Below are 16774 nucleotides of genomic sequence, written 5' to 3' on the forward strand. Positions count from 1 at the left end.
CTGCTTGGGGGAAAAAGCTGCCTCTGAACCTGCTGGTACGGGTCCGGATACTCCTGTACCGTTTGCCAGATGGCAGGAGTGTGAAGAGTCTGTGGCTGGGATGGCTGGGGTCAGCGAGGATCCACTGTGCCTTCCTCCTGCAGCGTTGGCTGTAGAGGTCCTGGATGGCTGGCAGCTCAGTCCTGGTGATGCGCTGCGCTGATCTGACCACCCTCTGCAGAGCTTTGCAGTCATGAGCAGTGCAGCTGCCATACCAGGCCATGATGCTGCCAGTCAGGATACTCTCAATGGTACACCTGTAGAAGTTGGTGAGTATCCTGGGGTCCATCCCGAACCTTCTCAGTCGTCGGAGGAAGAAGAGCCGCTGTCTTGCTGCTTTCACGACCACTCCTGTGTGGTGTGACCAGCTTAGATCCTCGCTGATGTTAATCCCCAGGAATCTGAAGCTGCTGACCCTCTCCACAGCTGTATCCCCGATGTGGATGAAGGTGTGTCCCTCTCCCTGCAGTCTCCTGTAGTCCACGATCAGCTCCTTGGTCTTGCTGACATTGAGCAGGAGGTTGTTGTCCTGACACCATGATGTCAGGGCTCTCACCTCAGCTCTGTAAGCAGACTCGTCACCATCAGTGATGCAGCCGATGATGGTGGTGTCATCGGCGAACTCGATGACAGTGTTGGAGCTTTGTGAGGCCGTGCAGTCATGGGTGAACAGGGAGAACAGCACGCGGCCCGGGATATTGTCAGGACCAGGAGCTTTACATGTGTTTACCCTTCTGAAAGATTTACACACGTCTGCCTGAGATAGCTGGAGCGGGCAGTTGTCCTGTTCTAGCAGTAGGACCGGTTTAGTGTTGCTCTCAAAGCGAGCATAGAAGGAATTTAGCTCCTCTGGAAGAGAAACAGACACCTCCCCCATGCTGCAGCCTTTCCCTTTGAAGTCTGTGATGTTTCTTAGTCCACTCCACATGTGCTTGGTGTTGGAGCCACTGTAACATGTCTCCACCTTTTCCCTGTACTGCCGTTTTGCCGTTTTTATTGTCTTCCTGAGCATGTACCGGGCTTTCCTGTATTCAACTGTTTCACCGGAGTGAAAGGCTGCTGTCCGTGCTCTGAGCGCCGAACAAACTTCGCCGTTAACCCACGGCTTTTGATTCGGATATGTTCGTACAGTTTTCCGCGGTACAACGTCATCAATGCATTTGTTTATGTAGCCCGTTACGTGCTCAGTGTACTCGTTGATATTGTTAGACGCGATCCGGAAAACATCCCAGTCCGTGGTGCAGAAGCAGTTCCGCAGGACGGCAACTGCATTCTCTCGCAAAATTCTATAGCTAAAAACCTTGGTGTGATTTTTGACTCTAGTCTCTCGCTTGTCACTCATATCAAGAATACTACCAAAACGGCCTTTTATCATCTCCGCAATATCGCCAAAATGAGGCCCCTACTATGTTTAGCTGATGCAGAAACCATTGTCCATGCATTTGTCATGTCTCACCTCGACTACTGTAACGTTCTGTACTCTGGCTTGCCCACCTCTAGTACCAGAAGTCTTCAGCTCGTCCAGAATGCTGCTGCCAGAATCCTGACCTGAACTAGGAAGTTCGATCACATCATTCCCGTCCTGGCTTCCCTTCACTGGCTCCCAATTCACATGAGGGCTGATTTTAAAGTCCTCCTATTAACATTTAAAATTCTCCATGGGCTTGCACCGGCTTATCTTTCTGATTTAATTACACTCTACGACCCCCCCCCCCCCCCCCCCCCGCATCCTGCGCTCTCAGGCTGCTAAATTATTAGTTGTTCCAAGAGTTAAAAAGAAGTCTGCTGGCCATCGCGCCTTTGCCTACCGCGCACCCTTTCTCTGGAACAGCCTACCTATAGATATCAAAGAGGCAAACTCTCTTGCTACCTTTAAAACCAAACTTAAGACTCATTTATTCTCCGTGTCGTATGATAGCATAATCTCAAACTAATCATCCAGTAAAGCTCAGTCTCTGCTGTAGTCTCTCCTGGCATAGTTTAGCTTAGTAGCTGCCGGCTTAGGTACCTCTCATCTGCTCTCTCTCCTCCCTCTCCTCTGCTCTTATCTTAACCTGGTCAGTTTCTGGCATTAACCTGCTCTCTTCTCTTTGTGTGAGTGGTCGATGTCTGCGCCTCCTTCCTGGATGTGGCACCTTCCCCTGGCCGGCTGAATGACTTTGTGCCCTGCTGTCCCTGGCCCTGCTCCCCCCACGTGGCCCTGCTCCTCTTGCGCCCTCCTCAGCCACTATTCTTGCAACTTTCAATACAAAATTATCTATAAAATTATTTACAAAATTATGTATAAAATTATTTCATCTGTTAAGTGCCGCTACTCCAATAATGCTCTCCTTCCCTCCCTCTTCTCCTGCATGGCTGTGAGCATGAGTGTCTGGCTTGAATGTGGCTACTTTCTCTTAGGTGTGCCCCCCCACCCTCCATGTCATCTCTCTTCACCGTCATCCCAATGGCTGCTGCGGCTTTGTGCCTTCCTGCGCTGCTACAGCTGTGCCGTCCACCCCAACTGAGCCCCATGCTGTTTTGTCATTCTTCATACTGCCTACTAGTTGTGCTTTCATTTTATTATCACTGTGTTGTTTTGTAAGTTGCCCTCTGGGCTGGCACCTACTGCACGCCTGGCTGGCCTAGAAGGGGTCTCCTCTCTTTGTGGTCCTTCTCAAGATTTCTCCTATTTTTCCCTAATGCTTGGGTTTTTTGAGGAGTTTTTTCTTGCCCGCTATGAGGATCAAGTCAGGGGGTGCCACCCAGCTCTGTTTTGTTGTAACCCTGTGGGCATGTAAAGCTCTTTGAGACTGTAAACAGTGATCTTGGGCTCTAAATAAACTTAAACTTGAACTTGAAACTTGTTATTTCTGTATATCACACTGCTGCTTTGCATAACAGACCGTTGCTATGGAACATTTTTTTTAGCAGAAGTAATAAAATCATTTTTAAATCAATAAAATCATATCATTTTTCAAATCAATATTTTATGTGGCTCCATCCATCCATCCATCCATCCATTTTCTCCCGCTTATCCGGGACCGGGTCGTGGTGGCAGCAGGCTGAGGAGGGTCGCCCAGACATCCCTTTCCCCGGCTACATCCACCAGCTCCTCCTGGGGGATCCCAAGGCGTTCCCAGGCCAGCCGAGATATATATTTCTCCCAACGTGTCCTGGGTCTTCCCCGGGGTCTCCTCCCAGTTGGTCGCGCCCGGAACACCTCCATAGGGAGGCGCCCAGGAGGCATCCTGACGAGATGCCCGAACCACCTCAACTGACTCCTTTCAACGCGGAGGAGCAGCGGCTCTACTCCAAGCTCCTCCTGGGTGTCCGAGCTCCTCACCCTATCCCTAAGGGTGTGCCCAGCCACCCTGCGGAGGAAGCTCATTTCCGCCGCTTGTATCCGCGATCTCATTCTTTCGGTCACTACCCAGAGTTCGTGACCATAGGTGAGGGTTGGAACAAAGATCGACTGGTAAATTGAGAGCCTTGCCTTCTGACTCAGCTCCTTCTTCACCACGACGGTCCGGTACAACGACCGCATGACTGCCGCCGCCGCCGCCCCGATCCGCCTGTCGATTTCCCGCTCCATTTTACCCTCACTCGTGAACAAGACCCCAAGATACTTGAACTCCTCCACCTGAGGCAGGAACTCAGTCCCAACTCGGAGGGGGCAAGCCACCTTTTTCCGGCATAGGACCATGGCCTCGGACTTGGAGGTGCTGATCCTCATCCCGACCGCTTCACACTCGGCTGCAAACCGCCCCAATGTGTGCTGGAGGTCACAGTTTGATGAGGCCAACAGAACCACATCATCCGCAAAAAGCAGAGACGCAATCCTAAGGCCACCATACTGGACACCCTCCTCACCCCGACTGCGCCTTGAGATCCTGTCCATGAAAATTAAGAACAAGATCGGAGACAAGGTACAGCCCTGGCGGAGTCCAACACTCACTGGGAATGAGCTTGACTTTGTGCCGAGAATACGGACACAGCTCTCACTGCGGCTGTACAGGGACCGAATGGCTCGCAGCAGCGAACCTGGCACCCCATACTCCCGCAGTACCCCCCACAGGACACCCCGGGGGACACGATCGTAAGCCTTCTCCAGGTCCACAAAACACATGTAGACTGGATTGGCAAATTCCCATGATCCCTCCAGTATCCGTGCGAGGGTGAACAGCTGGTCCGTTGTTCCACGGCCAGGACGGAATCCACATTGTTTCTCCTGTATCCGAGGTTCGACAATCGGCCGCAGTCTCCTTTCCAATACCCTAGAGTAGGCTTTCCCAGGGAGGCTGAGTAGTGTGATACCCCGATAGTTGGAGCACACTCTCCGGTCCCCTTTTTTAAAAATGGGGACCACCACCCCCGTCCGCCACTCCACAGGCACTGTCCCTGACTCCCACGCGACGTTGAAGAGGCGTGTCAGCCATGACAGCCCAACAACATCCAAAGCCTTCAGCATTTCAGGGCGGATCTCATCCACCCCTGGCGCCTTGCCACTGTGGAGTTTTCTAACTGCCTCAGTGACTTCTGCCAGAGAGATGGGTGACGACCCTCCTGAATCTTCTGGCCCTGCCTCCTCTATGGAGGGCGTGTCAGTCGGATTTAGGAGCTCCTCAAAGTGTTCCTTCCACCGTCCAACCACATCCTCAGTTGAGGTCAGGACCTCCCCGTCCCTGCTGAGAACAGCCTGGACGAGGCCCTGCCTGCCCTTCCTGAGTCGCCTGACGGTTTGCCAGAACCTCTTTGAGGCCAACCGAAAGTCCTTTTCCATGGCCTCCCCAAACTCCTCCCATACCCGAGTTTTTGCTTCCATGACAGCCGTCGCTGCTGCCCTTTTGGCATGCCGGTACCTCTCAGCCAATTCCGGAGTCCCCCGTGCTAGCCAAGCCCGGAAGGCCTCCTTCTTCAGCCTGACGGCTTCCCTCACCGGTGGCGTCCACCACCGGGTCCTTGGGTTGCCGCCACGACAGGCACCAACGACCGTCTGGCCACAGCTCAAAGCTGCCGCTTCAACAATGGAGGCTCTGAACAGGGTCCATTCAGACTCCATGTCCCCAGCCTCCCTCGGGATCAGGGAGAAGCTCCGCCGGAGGTGTGAGTTGAAGATCCTCCGTACAGGGTCCTCAGCCAGCCGTTCCCAGTTCACCCTCACTATGCGCTTGGGTTTACCAGGTCTGTCTGGCAGCCTCCCCCGCCATCTGATCCAACTCACCACCAGGTGGTGATCAGTTGACAACTCTGCCCCTCTCTTCACCCGAGTGTCCAGCACATACGGCCGCAGGTCTGATGAGACAACTACAAAGTCGATCATCGACCGTTGGCCTAAGGAGCTCTGGTACCAGGTACACTTATGAGCTACCTTATGCTCGAACATGGTGTTCGTTATGGACAATCCATGACTCGCACAGAAGTCCAATAACAAAGCACCACTCGGGTTCAGATCAGGTAGGCCGTTCCTCCCAATCACTCCCCTCCAAGTCTCTCCATCATTGCCAACGTGAGCACTGAAGTCTCCCAGTAGAACTACAGAGTCCCCAGATGGTGTCTTCACTAGGACACTTTCCAGTGTATCTAGGAAGGCTGGGTACTCTGAGCTGCCGTTCGGCGCGTACGCCGTCACGACAGTCAGAGATTTCCCCCCTGCAACCCGAAGGCGCAGTGAGGCAACCCTTTCGTTCACCGGGACAAACTCCACCACGGCGGCGCTCAGTCGGGGGCTAACAAGTAACCCCACACCTGCCCGCCGCCTCTCGCCCCAGGCAACTCCAGAGAAGGACAGAGTCCAGCCCCCATCCAGGAGTTTGGTTCCAGAGCCAAGACTGTGCGTAGAAGTGAGCCCAACTATATCTAGTTGGTATCGCTCCACCTCAGGCACAAGTTTCGGCTCCTTCCCCCCCAGAGAGGTGACATTCCACGTACCAAAAGCCAGTTTCTGCACCGTAAGTCCAGTCCGCTGGGGCCCTCGCCCCATCCCGCCACCCGTGTGGCATCGCACCCGGCCCCTATTTCTCCCCTCGCAGGTGGTGGGCCCACGAGAGGGCAGCCCCACGTTGCTCGTTCGGGCTGAGCCCGGCTGTGCCCCGTGGCAGGTCCAGCCACCAGGCGCTCGCCGACGAGCTCCCCTCCCAGGCCTGGCTCCAGGAGGTGGCCCCGGTCTCCCTATTCCGGTCGAGGTGCCTGTATCTTCGTGTGAACTGATCATAAGGGCTCTTCTGAATCGCTTTTTGTCTGGCCCCTCACCTGGGACCTCTCTGCCTTGGGTGACCCTACCAGGAGCTTAATGCTCCAGGCAGCACAGCACCCAGGATCACAGGGACTCACAAACCCCTCCACCACGATAAGGTTGCGATTCCAGGAGGGGCTTGTGTGGCTCGCTGTACATTATCCTTTACTTATTACACGGCTTTGTTGAATACTCAATTCTGATTGGTTAATGACGGCATTGTACAGTGTGTTATTTCTTAATAGCAGACAGCTGTCATCAATAAAATACCATTGCTATGGATGCAGTTCTGATCATTAATGAACTATTTTTTAGCAGAAGCTATAAAATCATTTTTTAAATCATTAGTTTGTGTCAAATTATTGATTACTTTAGTAGGTAGCCGTGTAAGAAGCGGGATAATTTAGAGCGAGCCGGTCCTTATTGTGAAATGAACCCCGACAGAGTGATGCAGGACCCCAATGCGAATCATCCTGTCGGGGTTTATTTCGCATTATTACATCGCTCTGTTGAATACTCGATTCTGATTGGTCAATTAAGGCATTCTATGGTCTGTTATTTCTGTATAGCAGACTGCTGCTATGTATAACAGACCGCTGCTGTGGAAATATTTATAATCATTTTTAAATTAATAAAATCATTTTTAAATCAATATTTTGTGTCAAATTATTGATTTCTTTGGTGAGCCACCGTGTAATAAGCGGGATAATGCACAGCGAGCTGGTCATTATAGCGAAATAAAACCCTTCAGGGTGATTCAAGACCCCTCTGATTTGCGTCGGGGTCCTGCATCACCCTGTTGGGGTTTATTTTGCGATAATGACCAGCTCGCTGTACATTATCCCTTACTTAACAACACAGTTAACAAGCTTGCTAATAGGATATGCGGGGCACATTATGCTTAGCCTAACTGGAGCTACCTTGCTATTTCCAACATTAGTTCTCTTTACATGGTAGCCTATCTATCAAACACCCATGAAGCTGATGTCTAAGACCAACATTTTATAAGATGTATAGCATAATATTTACCTCCTCTGGTTGCAAAAAGGGAGACCACACCACATTTCACTTTCACGCTATATCACAGCCTGCTGCCGGTAAATTTAAATCCACTATTCGAAGACGTTAGTGATGTTCAGAGGAAGACAGCGAAGTAAACTCTGCACCAAAGCTATTGCAAGCAGAAAATATTTAATTTGTTGTAATAAATAAAAGAACGAAAGGCTGTGCTGTAAAACATGGCCTGTTCAGTACCACACCACCTCTGACAGTTCTCTGGATCTGCTGAACGTTAAAAAAAAAATGGGGACGTTTGATGACTTGGTTTTTTATATTCCATATGAAACCTTTGGTATGTGCTTGGGGATGTGCTTCAGTCTCTGTGCTTGAAAATGCAAAATTGTTCATATATATATTTTTTTCTCATTATTATTCTGATGCTTGATATTTTTCTTGATTACTTTATACCTGTCATTGTATCTGTAGCTTAATCGCCACCACTGTTGAGTGGTTGAACAGTACCCTAGTCTTAACAGAACTGGAGTTTTGGTGCATTCAGGTCAAAATATATAAAAAGCACATACCCCAACCCAAACACATCAACATACACATACCCAAACCCAAATACAAAATAAAACACATGAAACTACACACACCCAAACCCAAGTAAAAATAAAACACATAAAACTACACACACTCACACCCTCATACAAAACAAAACATAAAACTACACACACCCAAACCGAAATACAAAAAAACCCCACATAAAACTACACACACCCAAACCCTGACTTGGTGTTTGGGTCAGGATTTCAGTGTTGCACAGAGGAGTTAGTCCCGGTTATGATTTCAGTCACTGGACACACAAACACCTCTGGCTTTGCCCTGTCAGTCAAACTGATGTTTTCTTTGTTTTGAAGTATATGGTAAAAAAAAAAAAAAAAAGACCACAAAGAGGCATTAGTTAAAAACCTTAACTAAAGGGACCAGAACAGCACAGCCCGACACACACAGAGTCCCTATGATTCAATCTAATCCAGCCTTGTACCAAAGCTTCTTCCCCAAATCAGTTATTCAAAAGAATGCAAAAGAGACCAGCTGAGGTAATAATACTCTGGGCATTTTACTATTAAATCATTTTGTTTTTCTAGTCTCCTTCACTCTGAGTGATTAAAAAAAACCACAAAAACACTTGTCTGTGTCATTAAGATGTGACTGGTCAAGTGACATGTTACCTGAGGCTGCAACTCAAGGACACAATGGATGAGAGAAAGGTAGAGAGACAGAAACAGAGAGAAAGACAGAGAAGCAGAGCCAGAGAGAATGATTCTGGAAATTTGCACAAGGGATGCAAATCAGTCCTCCACAAGTAATTCCATCATTTTGTGGTTTTGGCTAGTGATGTAAAATGTTTAACAGATACTGCTTCAAAATCTGTGGAAAGTGTTCGATTGGAGTGACATCTGAAAGTGTTTGACTGGGGTGACTGGGGTGACATCTAGTGACGTGACCTTGATGTGGCCATTGTCACTGAGTGACCATTCCTGTCCTGTCCTTAGAAGAGACCAATCCCATCAGGACATAAGTGCCCTTCCATGGGAACACAGAGATTATTTAAAATGATTTGTATTTTCTGTACTTTACTTTTCCTTTAAAAGCTTTGATTGCACTTAAACCATGTCAGAAAAATATCCTACATACTGTATCAGGCACCAGTGTGTTTCACTATGAGACACGAGGAACCGTGGACAAGGCGGCTGTGTTTGGTCTGTGACGTGTGATAACTCACCCACTTTTGAGAGCTGGGAGAGTGATGGCTTGTGTCCACATATTAAACATCAGGAGGTTGAGTATTCACTCAGAGCAGCGAGGCTCAAAAGGATACCAACATTCTCCTCTCTTTCAGCGACATCTCTTTCTCCACCCATACTAGCCAAAACACAGAGAGACCAGGTGTGTTTGGTATTCTTATTTTACTCCAAACACAATATGAGCTGAAATCAGGAACCCTATATCCTTCATTTACTTAAGTGTTTCCTTTATTTTGCCAGTAACTGTAAACTGTTACTGGTCATGACGAAATAAAGAAATGAACATTAACAACAGTCTCTGAAAACTTTCACATTCTCCACATTTGTAACAGACCACTAAAATACAGCTGAAAATGTGTGTTTAATATTACTCGCGGTATTAATTACCAGTGTAGCACTGCTGTAATATAATGAAATCAACATTTTAAAATGTGAGTTTCTGATGCAATGAGAGATGGATCAAAGAGATTTTTAGAGAGGAGAAACATTTGGTTCCAGAATTACAGGTGTCAGGTGCGAAAATGGTAAAATAAATAAGCACGGGGAATGGGACACAATCACATACCATGGTAACACTTGCTCAACAAGGAACAGTGCATCAGAAAGGTGGAACAGCACTTTAAGCGAGTCGAAGCCCACTGGTAAGGACAGGAGCACACACAGGAAAATAAAGTTCAAATAAACTGTAGGCCTACACGCATGTGTTTACTGATTTTGTGAATGCTTTCAGATAAAAATCTGTTCCCTTTTACTTATTGACATGCAGTGATAGACGTGATACTGCAGCATATTCGAAAAAAAGAGTAACTAATTTTATTTATTTTATTAATCTTATTTACCAGCCCGCAGTTCGTTTGGGGTGGTCTTTACGGATAGCAAAGGTATGCACACTCTGATTTTTTGTAAGGAGTTGAGAAAAAATGTCAAGTGGGTACATAAAGGCCCACTAATTTCGGCTACAAAGAGATAACAACAGTCGTTATTTACAAAAAACAAACAAACAAACAAAAAAACAACAACCAAAAACAAACGGGGTCCACTATTCAGTTGGTTTCTTAGATGTCAATCAGTCGTGGAATAGATATAACGGATTAGTAAAGGATATTAACATTTTTCCCGCACCTCAGCAACTGGGACGGTCTTCAGGTCTTCACTGCCGTGTTGCGGGAGATGTGTCTTTAATCCCAAAGTTGTTCATATGACCGGTAGGGAGAGTCAGTGAGATAATTGGCACGGCCGTTTTTTTTGCACTGCTCTCGTTCTGTGAAAGGGGAGTTGCAGCCTCAGTACCAGCAAGGCAACTGAGAACAGAGTGCTGAGTGGTTAAGGAGTGCTGCTTCCTGCTTCTCCCGCTGTCGCCTTTGTTGTAACGGAGCATTGTACAACATCCAGTTCGAAGCACAAAAAGGATACTTACAACGGATTGCTGGGTGGAGATACACGACGAAAAATACCAATGAATCTGTCCACGGACCGAGTTCTGCTTCTGTTAACCCTTCTGACAGCTTTGCAGGTAATGTTACTGGTCTGTTGATTGGGTTTGAGAGTTCAGCTTGGTTAGTTTAAATGTGCAAATATCCAGATAGTCCTGTCTCCCCGTGTTGTGCTTGTGAGAAACGCACCGTTTAATGTTAAACTGGAAATAAACGAATAGGACAGGTTTTCCGTGCCCACTGCATTTTTTTTACCATAAGAATAACCGATAACTTTAACAATGAGCAAAGCACCTTTAGTCTACCAAAAACGATCCGTCGGTTGCACAATGTGGAGCACGGGCTACCGATCGAAATAATTCGGTGCATGAAGACGTACTTTTGCTGGAATACGCCGTACAGAATGTGGACAATTTTATTACTTACATGCTCATAACAGAGTGGGGCTATTTACTTCATCAACTGGATGATGCCAAGACCTGGATCAGTTCCAAATTCGTTATCATACAACTGCGTGAGAATAATGATTTTAGAAACAACAAATGTTGACTGGCATTCCATAGCAACGTGCCAGAGTAGATCGCTGTTCTTTTTTGTATGGATTGGTTGTGAAAGCCTGACATTCACAGGAATTCCGGGGCTATGTTTTAACATATGCTAACATAGCAGTTTGAAATTTGATGAAGTTGAGACGCCTTGCAATAGTGCAAACGCCTGTAAGCAGATATTCTCTGGATGTAGTTGATTTAGAGAGCATTTCCCTCAGACCGCCAGGATAGCCAGAGGCAATAATTTCCGGCACGCTCCTGCTAAGCTGATTGAAGAACCCTTGTAGTCCTCACTCGGTTTTGCATATGGAATAGTTAAGATAAACGAGCTTCGGAGACGCACTGGGACGCTCTTTGGCAACATGTTAATCACGGAATGACCGAAAGGAACCACAACTACTGCCGGAAACGCCGTTTATTATTATTATGATTATTTCCATCCAGTTTATGAAAAAGCACATCGCGCAGACAGCATAATTTGGAATATACTTATTTAGGCAAGTGAATCTGATCTGTGCATTTTCGAAGTTAATCTTCACCCGCCTTTATAGTGTAGGTTAACATTTCTTTCTCTCATCTTGACGCGGCGTTTTGAAATAAACTTTGGGTTTTTGTCCTTGGAGTGGCAATGCACGCGGTTAGTTCCATTCCAGACTGTCTTGATCTCCTTCTCTTACCCCAACCCCCACTCAATATAGCCTACATTCCGCTGATTGAGAGCGGCAAGTGGCACGGATACCAACAATGCAGTCATGCTGTGGAGACCCGCACACACTGCATTCTTTTGAGGCCTTTCACAAAAGAAATAGGATTAAAAACAGGGCAAAAGAGTGAAAGAGTAGAGACTCTGACATTGTTGTGGGCAACTTTCCCCCGTCTAAATGCCATAAAAAGACCACAGCATGTCCAGACGGTGGTTTTTCCCGTGAAAGAATTTTTGTTTTTGTTTTGAAGTAATGTTTTCTGAGAAAGACATTATTGCTTCACTTTCACTATCAGTCATAATAATGATTTCTTTAGTCATTATCTGCTCATATCTTTATCTTTTTTCACTGTCACAGAAAAATTTGAAGACTGACGTACTGTTGCCATTCTCTCTGTCTTCTACCATCTGTGTACTGTGTACTTTCTGTGGGTCTGTTTTTCCTCCAGACCCTGATCCAAATGTTGATCAGAGGGTCCAATGACTGGGCCCGAGCCTCCCCCGTGAAGAGAGGAGAAAAAACCCCAAAACAAAACAAAACAATTGAGAGCCTGTTCTTGCTTAGCCATGCTCTTTGGCGAGTGCTTAACCCTTTTGGCCTCATTACCCTAATTGCACTGTCTGACTATCAAAACATCTGCTGCCTTTTTGCCCTGCTCTAGAAAGCAACCCATATTCATTTTTTTTGGGGGGGGGGGGGGGGGGGGGGGGGGGGGGGGGGGTGCTTAGTTTTCATTGATGACTTATTCTGTCTTTATTTCCTCAGGTTGGCACTGAGGGCAGAGGGCCCCCGCTGTGCCAACCGGGCTTTTCGGAGGATGTGTACCACACTACCGTGCCAGAGGAAGTGTCTGAGGGGCAGCCCCTGCTCAACGGTAAATTCACTGCACGTTTTCACTGTAATTTTTCTTATGCTGCGTGATATGTGCATGCGGTTGCCTGTTTGTTTGCCTTTACGCCATGTGCTGTGAATTGAAAGGGATGTGTGCTTTTTGGTAAGTTTCTGAGAGGAGCAAGGATGAGGAGCAAACAATAATAACAATCAGATCTGTGTGCATGTGTGTGTGCTTGTGCGTGTGTGTGTTTATCCATCTGCCTGCCTTTGCTGTGTGTGTGGTGAAGCGCTGCGGGCATCTGACATATTTAAACAATTAAAGAGACTGTAATGTGGGTTTCAAAACTTTGTTGTTTGGTTAGTATGCCAATAAAACCCAAATTTGGATCAGGTTAGACTGAACTCAAATCATTGGATTGGCCAGGAATTTTTGAAGAAAATGTTAGATCTTTATTGACTGCCAAAACAAAGAAAAATACACGATCGAACATTGTTAAAAATAGTTGAAAAGTTGATGATTGGTTTTATTCTGGGTGGTTGCTATGGAAGTCTGAGTAATTGATTTTGAATAAGATTATTTGTTTTTCTTTGCAACACTGACCAGGAGAAGAGTCCGTCTGCTCCTGAGATGTTTAGTTTTCCATTTTGAAAACCCACTACATAATGTTTGATTGGTGATGCCTAACCTTTCATATTACTCATTACCCAACACACAGCAGCTCTTCACATTATGCAGTTCCCAGCACACACCCGCTCTTCACATTACTTATTACTCAACACACACCAACTCTCCTTAGTACTCATAACCCAACATACATCAGCTCTTCATATTACTCGTTACCCAACACACAGCCGCTCTTCACTTTACTCATGACCCAACACACACCAGCTCTTCCGTTCATCATCTGTGGTCTTGTTTGTTTCCCAGACTGTACTGTTCAAATTGTCTGTCATGGGATAAAATCCATACTGTCAAAATGTTATGCTTTAATGAATAGTTTTACTCTCCCCTACAGTATACTGCATTTACTCTACCCTACAGTATACTGCATTTACCTGATGAGTTGATCAACCTATGTTACTATCATGTAAGCCTCCACTTTATTGGTTAGTTCAATACAGTTAAATACCCATATGTGCCATGGCTAGAGCAGGCGTTCTGCTTTGAGTCAAGAGAAAAGAGAGCAGGATGGCTGGCGTTAGGTGTTGGCTGGCTGGTATGTTGGTGCTGCCTCTCTTTGTTAAAATGTGAGCAGATGAAAAGCCTTGTGCAGTCAGATCGCAAGTGCCTTCTTAAGTAGCCTGTGGAGAAAGAGAAAGAGAGAGAGAGAGGATTCTACCCACCCTTTACTTTCTCTCTTCTCCATGCTTCAAAGTGCATTTTGAGAGACACTTTTTGCTTTCATTTCATTTTACAGCTGTGGTGCTTAGTGTTGTTGAACACCTGTACTGCCCATCTCTTCCTGGGCTCAGAGTCACGTCCTGGTGGGTAGCCCTCACACATGCTAAAGGGGGCCACATGACTTATGGAAAGTTGGTTACGCTGAGAGACTCATTCATCTTAATGGAAATGATATTCCATTCTCCCCAACTGCTTATCAATACTGTCCGACTCACTGGGTTCCAAGTATGAGATACTGGGATATTTTATGCTGTGAGACTTTACTGAAGAGTGGGTAATTCATGAGGTTTTGGATAGTCAGGGGCATTTTCTGTACTTTGCCATAGCTAATTTTACAGCTAACATTACAGCGTTAAGTGATTTCATGCATGTGCACACACACGCACGCATGCTCCCTGGGCACATGTGTGCTACCCACTGCTCCTGCGCCTAGTGGTTGTGTGTGCTCACTACTGGTATGTAAGGATGAGTTAAATACAGAGGTCAAATTCACTGCTCACAGTGTGTGTGTGTGTGTGATCACAGAGATTTAATCTTAATCTTAATCTTACATACACACACACACTCACATATGCACTCTCTCTCACTCTCTCTCTCTCTCTCTCACACACACACACACGTACACAGAGTCTGAACAGATAGATTGGGTCTTACTGAATGCAGTGCTATACTGCCTTGGTGTTAGCTGTTTTGAGACTCTTACTTTTGATTAGAGTTGATGTCCAATACGAGAAGAGCAAATGAATGAGAGCGCAGTTTTGTCACTGTTGTGCTGCGGACAGGGTACTGAAATCAGTGGCTCCCGGAATGGCTGTGCTGGATTTCACACCCAGTGGCTAGAAGTTACGGACAGCTGAGAGTGTGAGGTACTCAGATAGGGAGAGGGAGGCTTACAGAGGAGGAGCGAAGTAGATCTGGGGGAGGGTGGGGGAGTAGGTCAGAGACCACATTTTGGTTTCTTTGGCCCCAATATTTTCCTCCCCTGTTGCATTTCTCAGGTGAGTAACTGGTTCCCTGACAGATGGGCAGGTAAACTGGTGGCAGTAAGGCCTATTGTTTCTGAAACCTGCCGTCCCTTCTCACGCAGCACTTCATGCTGGTGTTAGAGGAGAGAGATGATGTTAATCAAATGGCATTCAGTCACGCTGCAGGGGCCCTACACACAGGCCTGTTCTCCCAGAGGACAGCGGTCCTTCACAGATTTCACACACCCTCCTCACCTCTAACTCCATCACAATATTGTTTCCCAGTGTTCTCTCTCTCTCTCTCTCTCTCTCTCTCTGTCTCCCTCTCTCTCTCTCTTTTCCTTTCTTTTTTTAAAGAGACTGTTATCCTCTGTGTGAGGCCGTGATTAATAGTATGCCACGTCAATGTGAGTATTCCTGCCTGCAGTCATTACTTTGCTTAATTACCCCCCCCCCCCCCACGCCCCGCCATGCCAAGGTTTAACATAATGAGTGGAAAAAACAGTAGCGTGAGTGTTGTGTCGTGGGTTTTGCTCTGTCCTCACACACCAGTGACATTCACGCACTGAACTTACAGTCTCTGACTGTGTTCAGAGAAAATGTCACAGCCACACGATAATGTGAACTTCACTCTCCAGTCACTCAAGAACTTAACGGAGACACAGCTATGTCACACGACAGCCCATACTGAGAGTTCTTCCATACGACAGCCCTTAACGATCGAGTGGCCCTGTGGAAAGGGCACATACTATGTGGACTGTTCTGTAATTATTTATTAGGGGTGTAACGATATGCCAAAGTCACAGTTTGGTATGTACCTCGGTTCTGAAGTCATAGGTCGGTATGGTTTTGGTACAGTGAAAAATGACATGCAAAACATCAAATTTCTTTTCATTTAATATGAATTTACTTGTAAACTTTTAAACTTGCAGCTTGTAAACAACGGAAAACTGGCCATAATTTCCAGTTTGCTCTCCACTCTGTTTTTTCCTTGTACTGGTAATATTCACATTTGGATGATGCCGTCTCAAATGAGTAATCATATTCAATATTTACATTTGGATGATGGCGTCTCAAATGAAATCATGTTCAATGTACTGCCAGCAACCTGATTTCAATTTAACAGTGCCTGGCACGTTGCCTTCATCTTATCTACTTGCCTTTGCCCATTGCGACTGCAGTTCACTGGAAAACCGAAATGTTCACAAACAGAGGACCTTAAGGAAATGGGTCCTGAAGCTCTGGCTTTACAGTCGCCATACTTACGAGGCTGCGTCATTGAACATGTGCTAATTCAGTTGCTAAGTTACGGCTCCATTATGGAATCTGAGAGGAAACTGGGTTCTTAATTTTAGTTCCGCCTACAGAAATGTAGAAGAGAGGACAGAAATGTAGAAGAGAGCACTGTATCTTATCAAGTATCACTTTATTCGCTGACGTTTCGGTCGACTGACCATCGGAGCATAAAAAAAGTTATGCATGGTTATAGCTAGACTATATTATGCGTGGTTATAGCTAGACTATATTCACTCGGATCACAACGTGCACTGAACCAAACATCCTGTACCAAATATGTGTACCGTTATACCCTAACACAAAATATTGTGGATCATGAGACCATGTACGTTTATGTCGCGGTTTCATTCTCGGTTTCAGAACCGTTACACCCTTATTATTTATATATGTGTGTGTGTATGTATGTGTATATCTATATGCGCACGTGCACACACTCACACACACATAAATATATATACATACACACACATATATATATATGTGTGTGTATGTATATGTATATTAGGGCTGTCAAAGTTAACACATATAT

The 16774-nt window shown here is 46.4% G+C and overlaps 1 protein-coding gene across 1 annotated transcript in view; it reads left to right on the forward strand.

The window, feature by feature from the left end:
• Nucleotides 1–10519: 10519 nt before the first annotated feature.
• Nucleotides 10520–16774, forward strand: part of LOC115812348 (cadherin-2) — an 85414-nt gene continuing 79159 nt past the window's right edge. Inside the window, exons 1-3 of the mRNA XM_030774830.1 lie at nucleotides 10520–10576; nucleotides 12197–12250; nucleotides 12514–12622. Of these exons, the coding sequence (XP_030630690.1) occupies nucleotides 10520–10576; nucleotides 12197–12250; nucleotides 12514–12622 (220 nt within the window). The remainder of the gene's footprint in view (nucleotides 10577–12196; nucleotides 12251–12513; nucleotides 12623–16774) is intronic.

This window comes from Chanos chanos, chromosome 5 (genome assembly GCF_902362185.1).
Source record: "Chanos chanos chromosome 5, fChaCha1.1, whole genome shotgun sequence".
NCBI classification, from domain to species: Eukaryota; Metazoa; Chordata; class Actinopteri; order Gonorynchiformes; family Chanidae; genus Chanos; species Chanos chanos.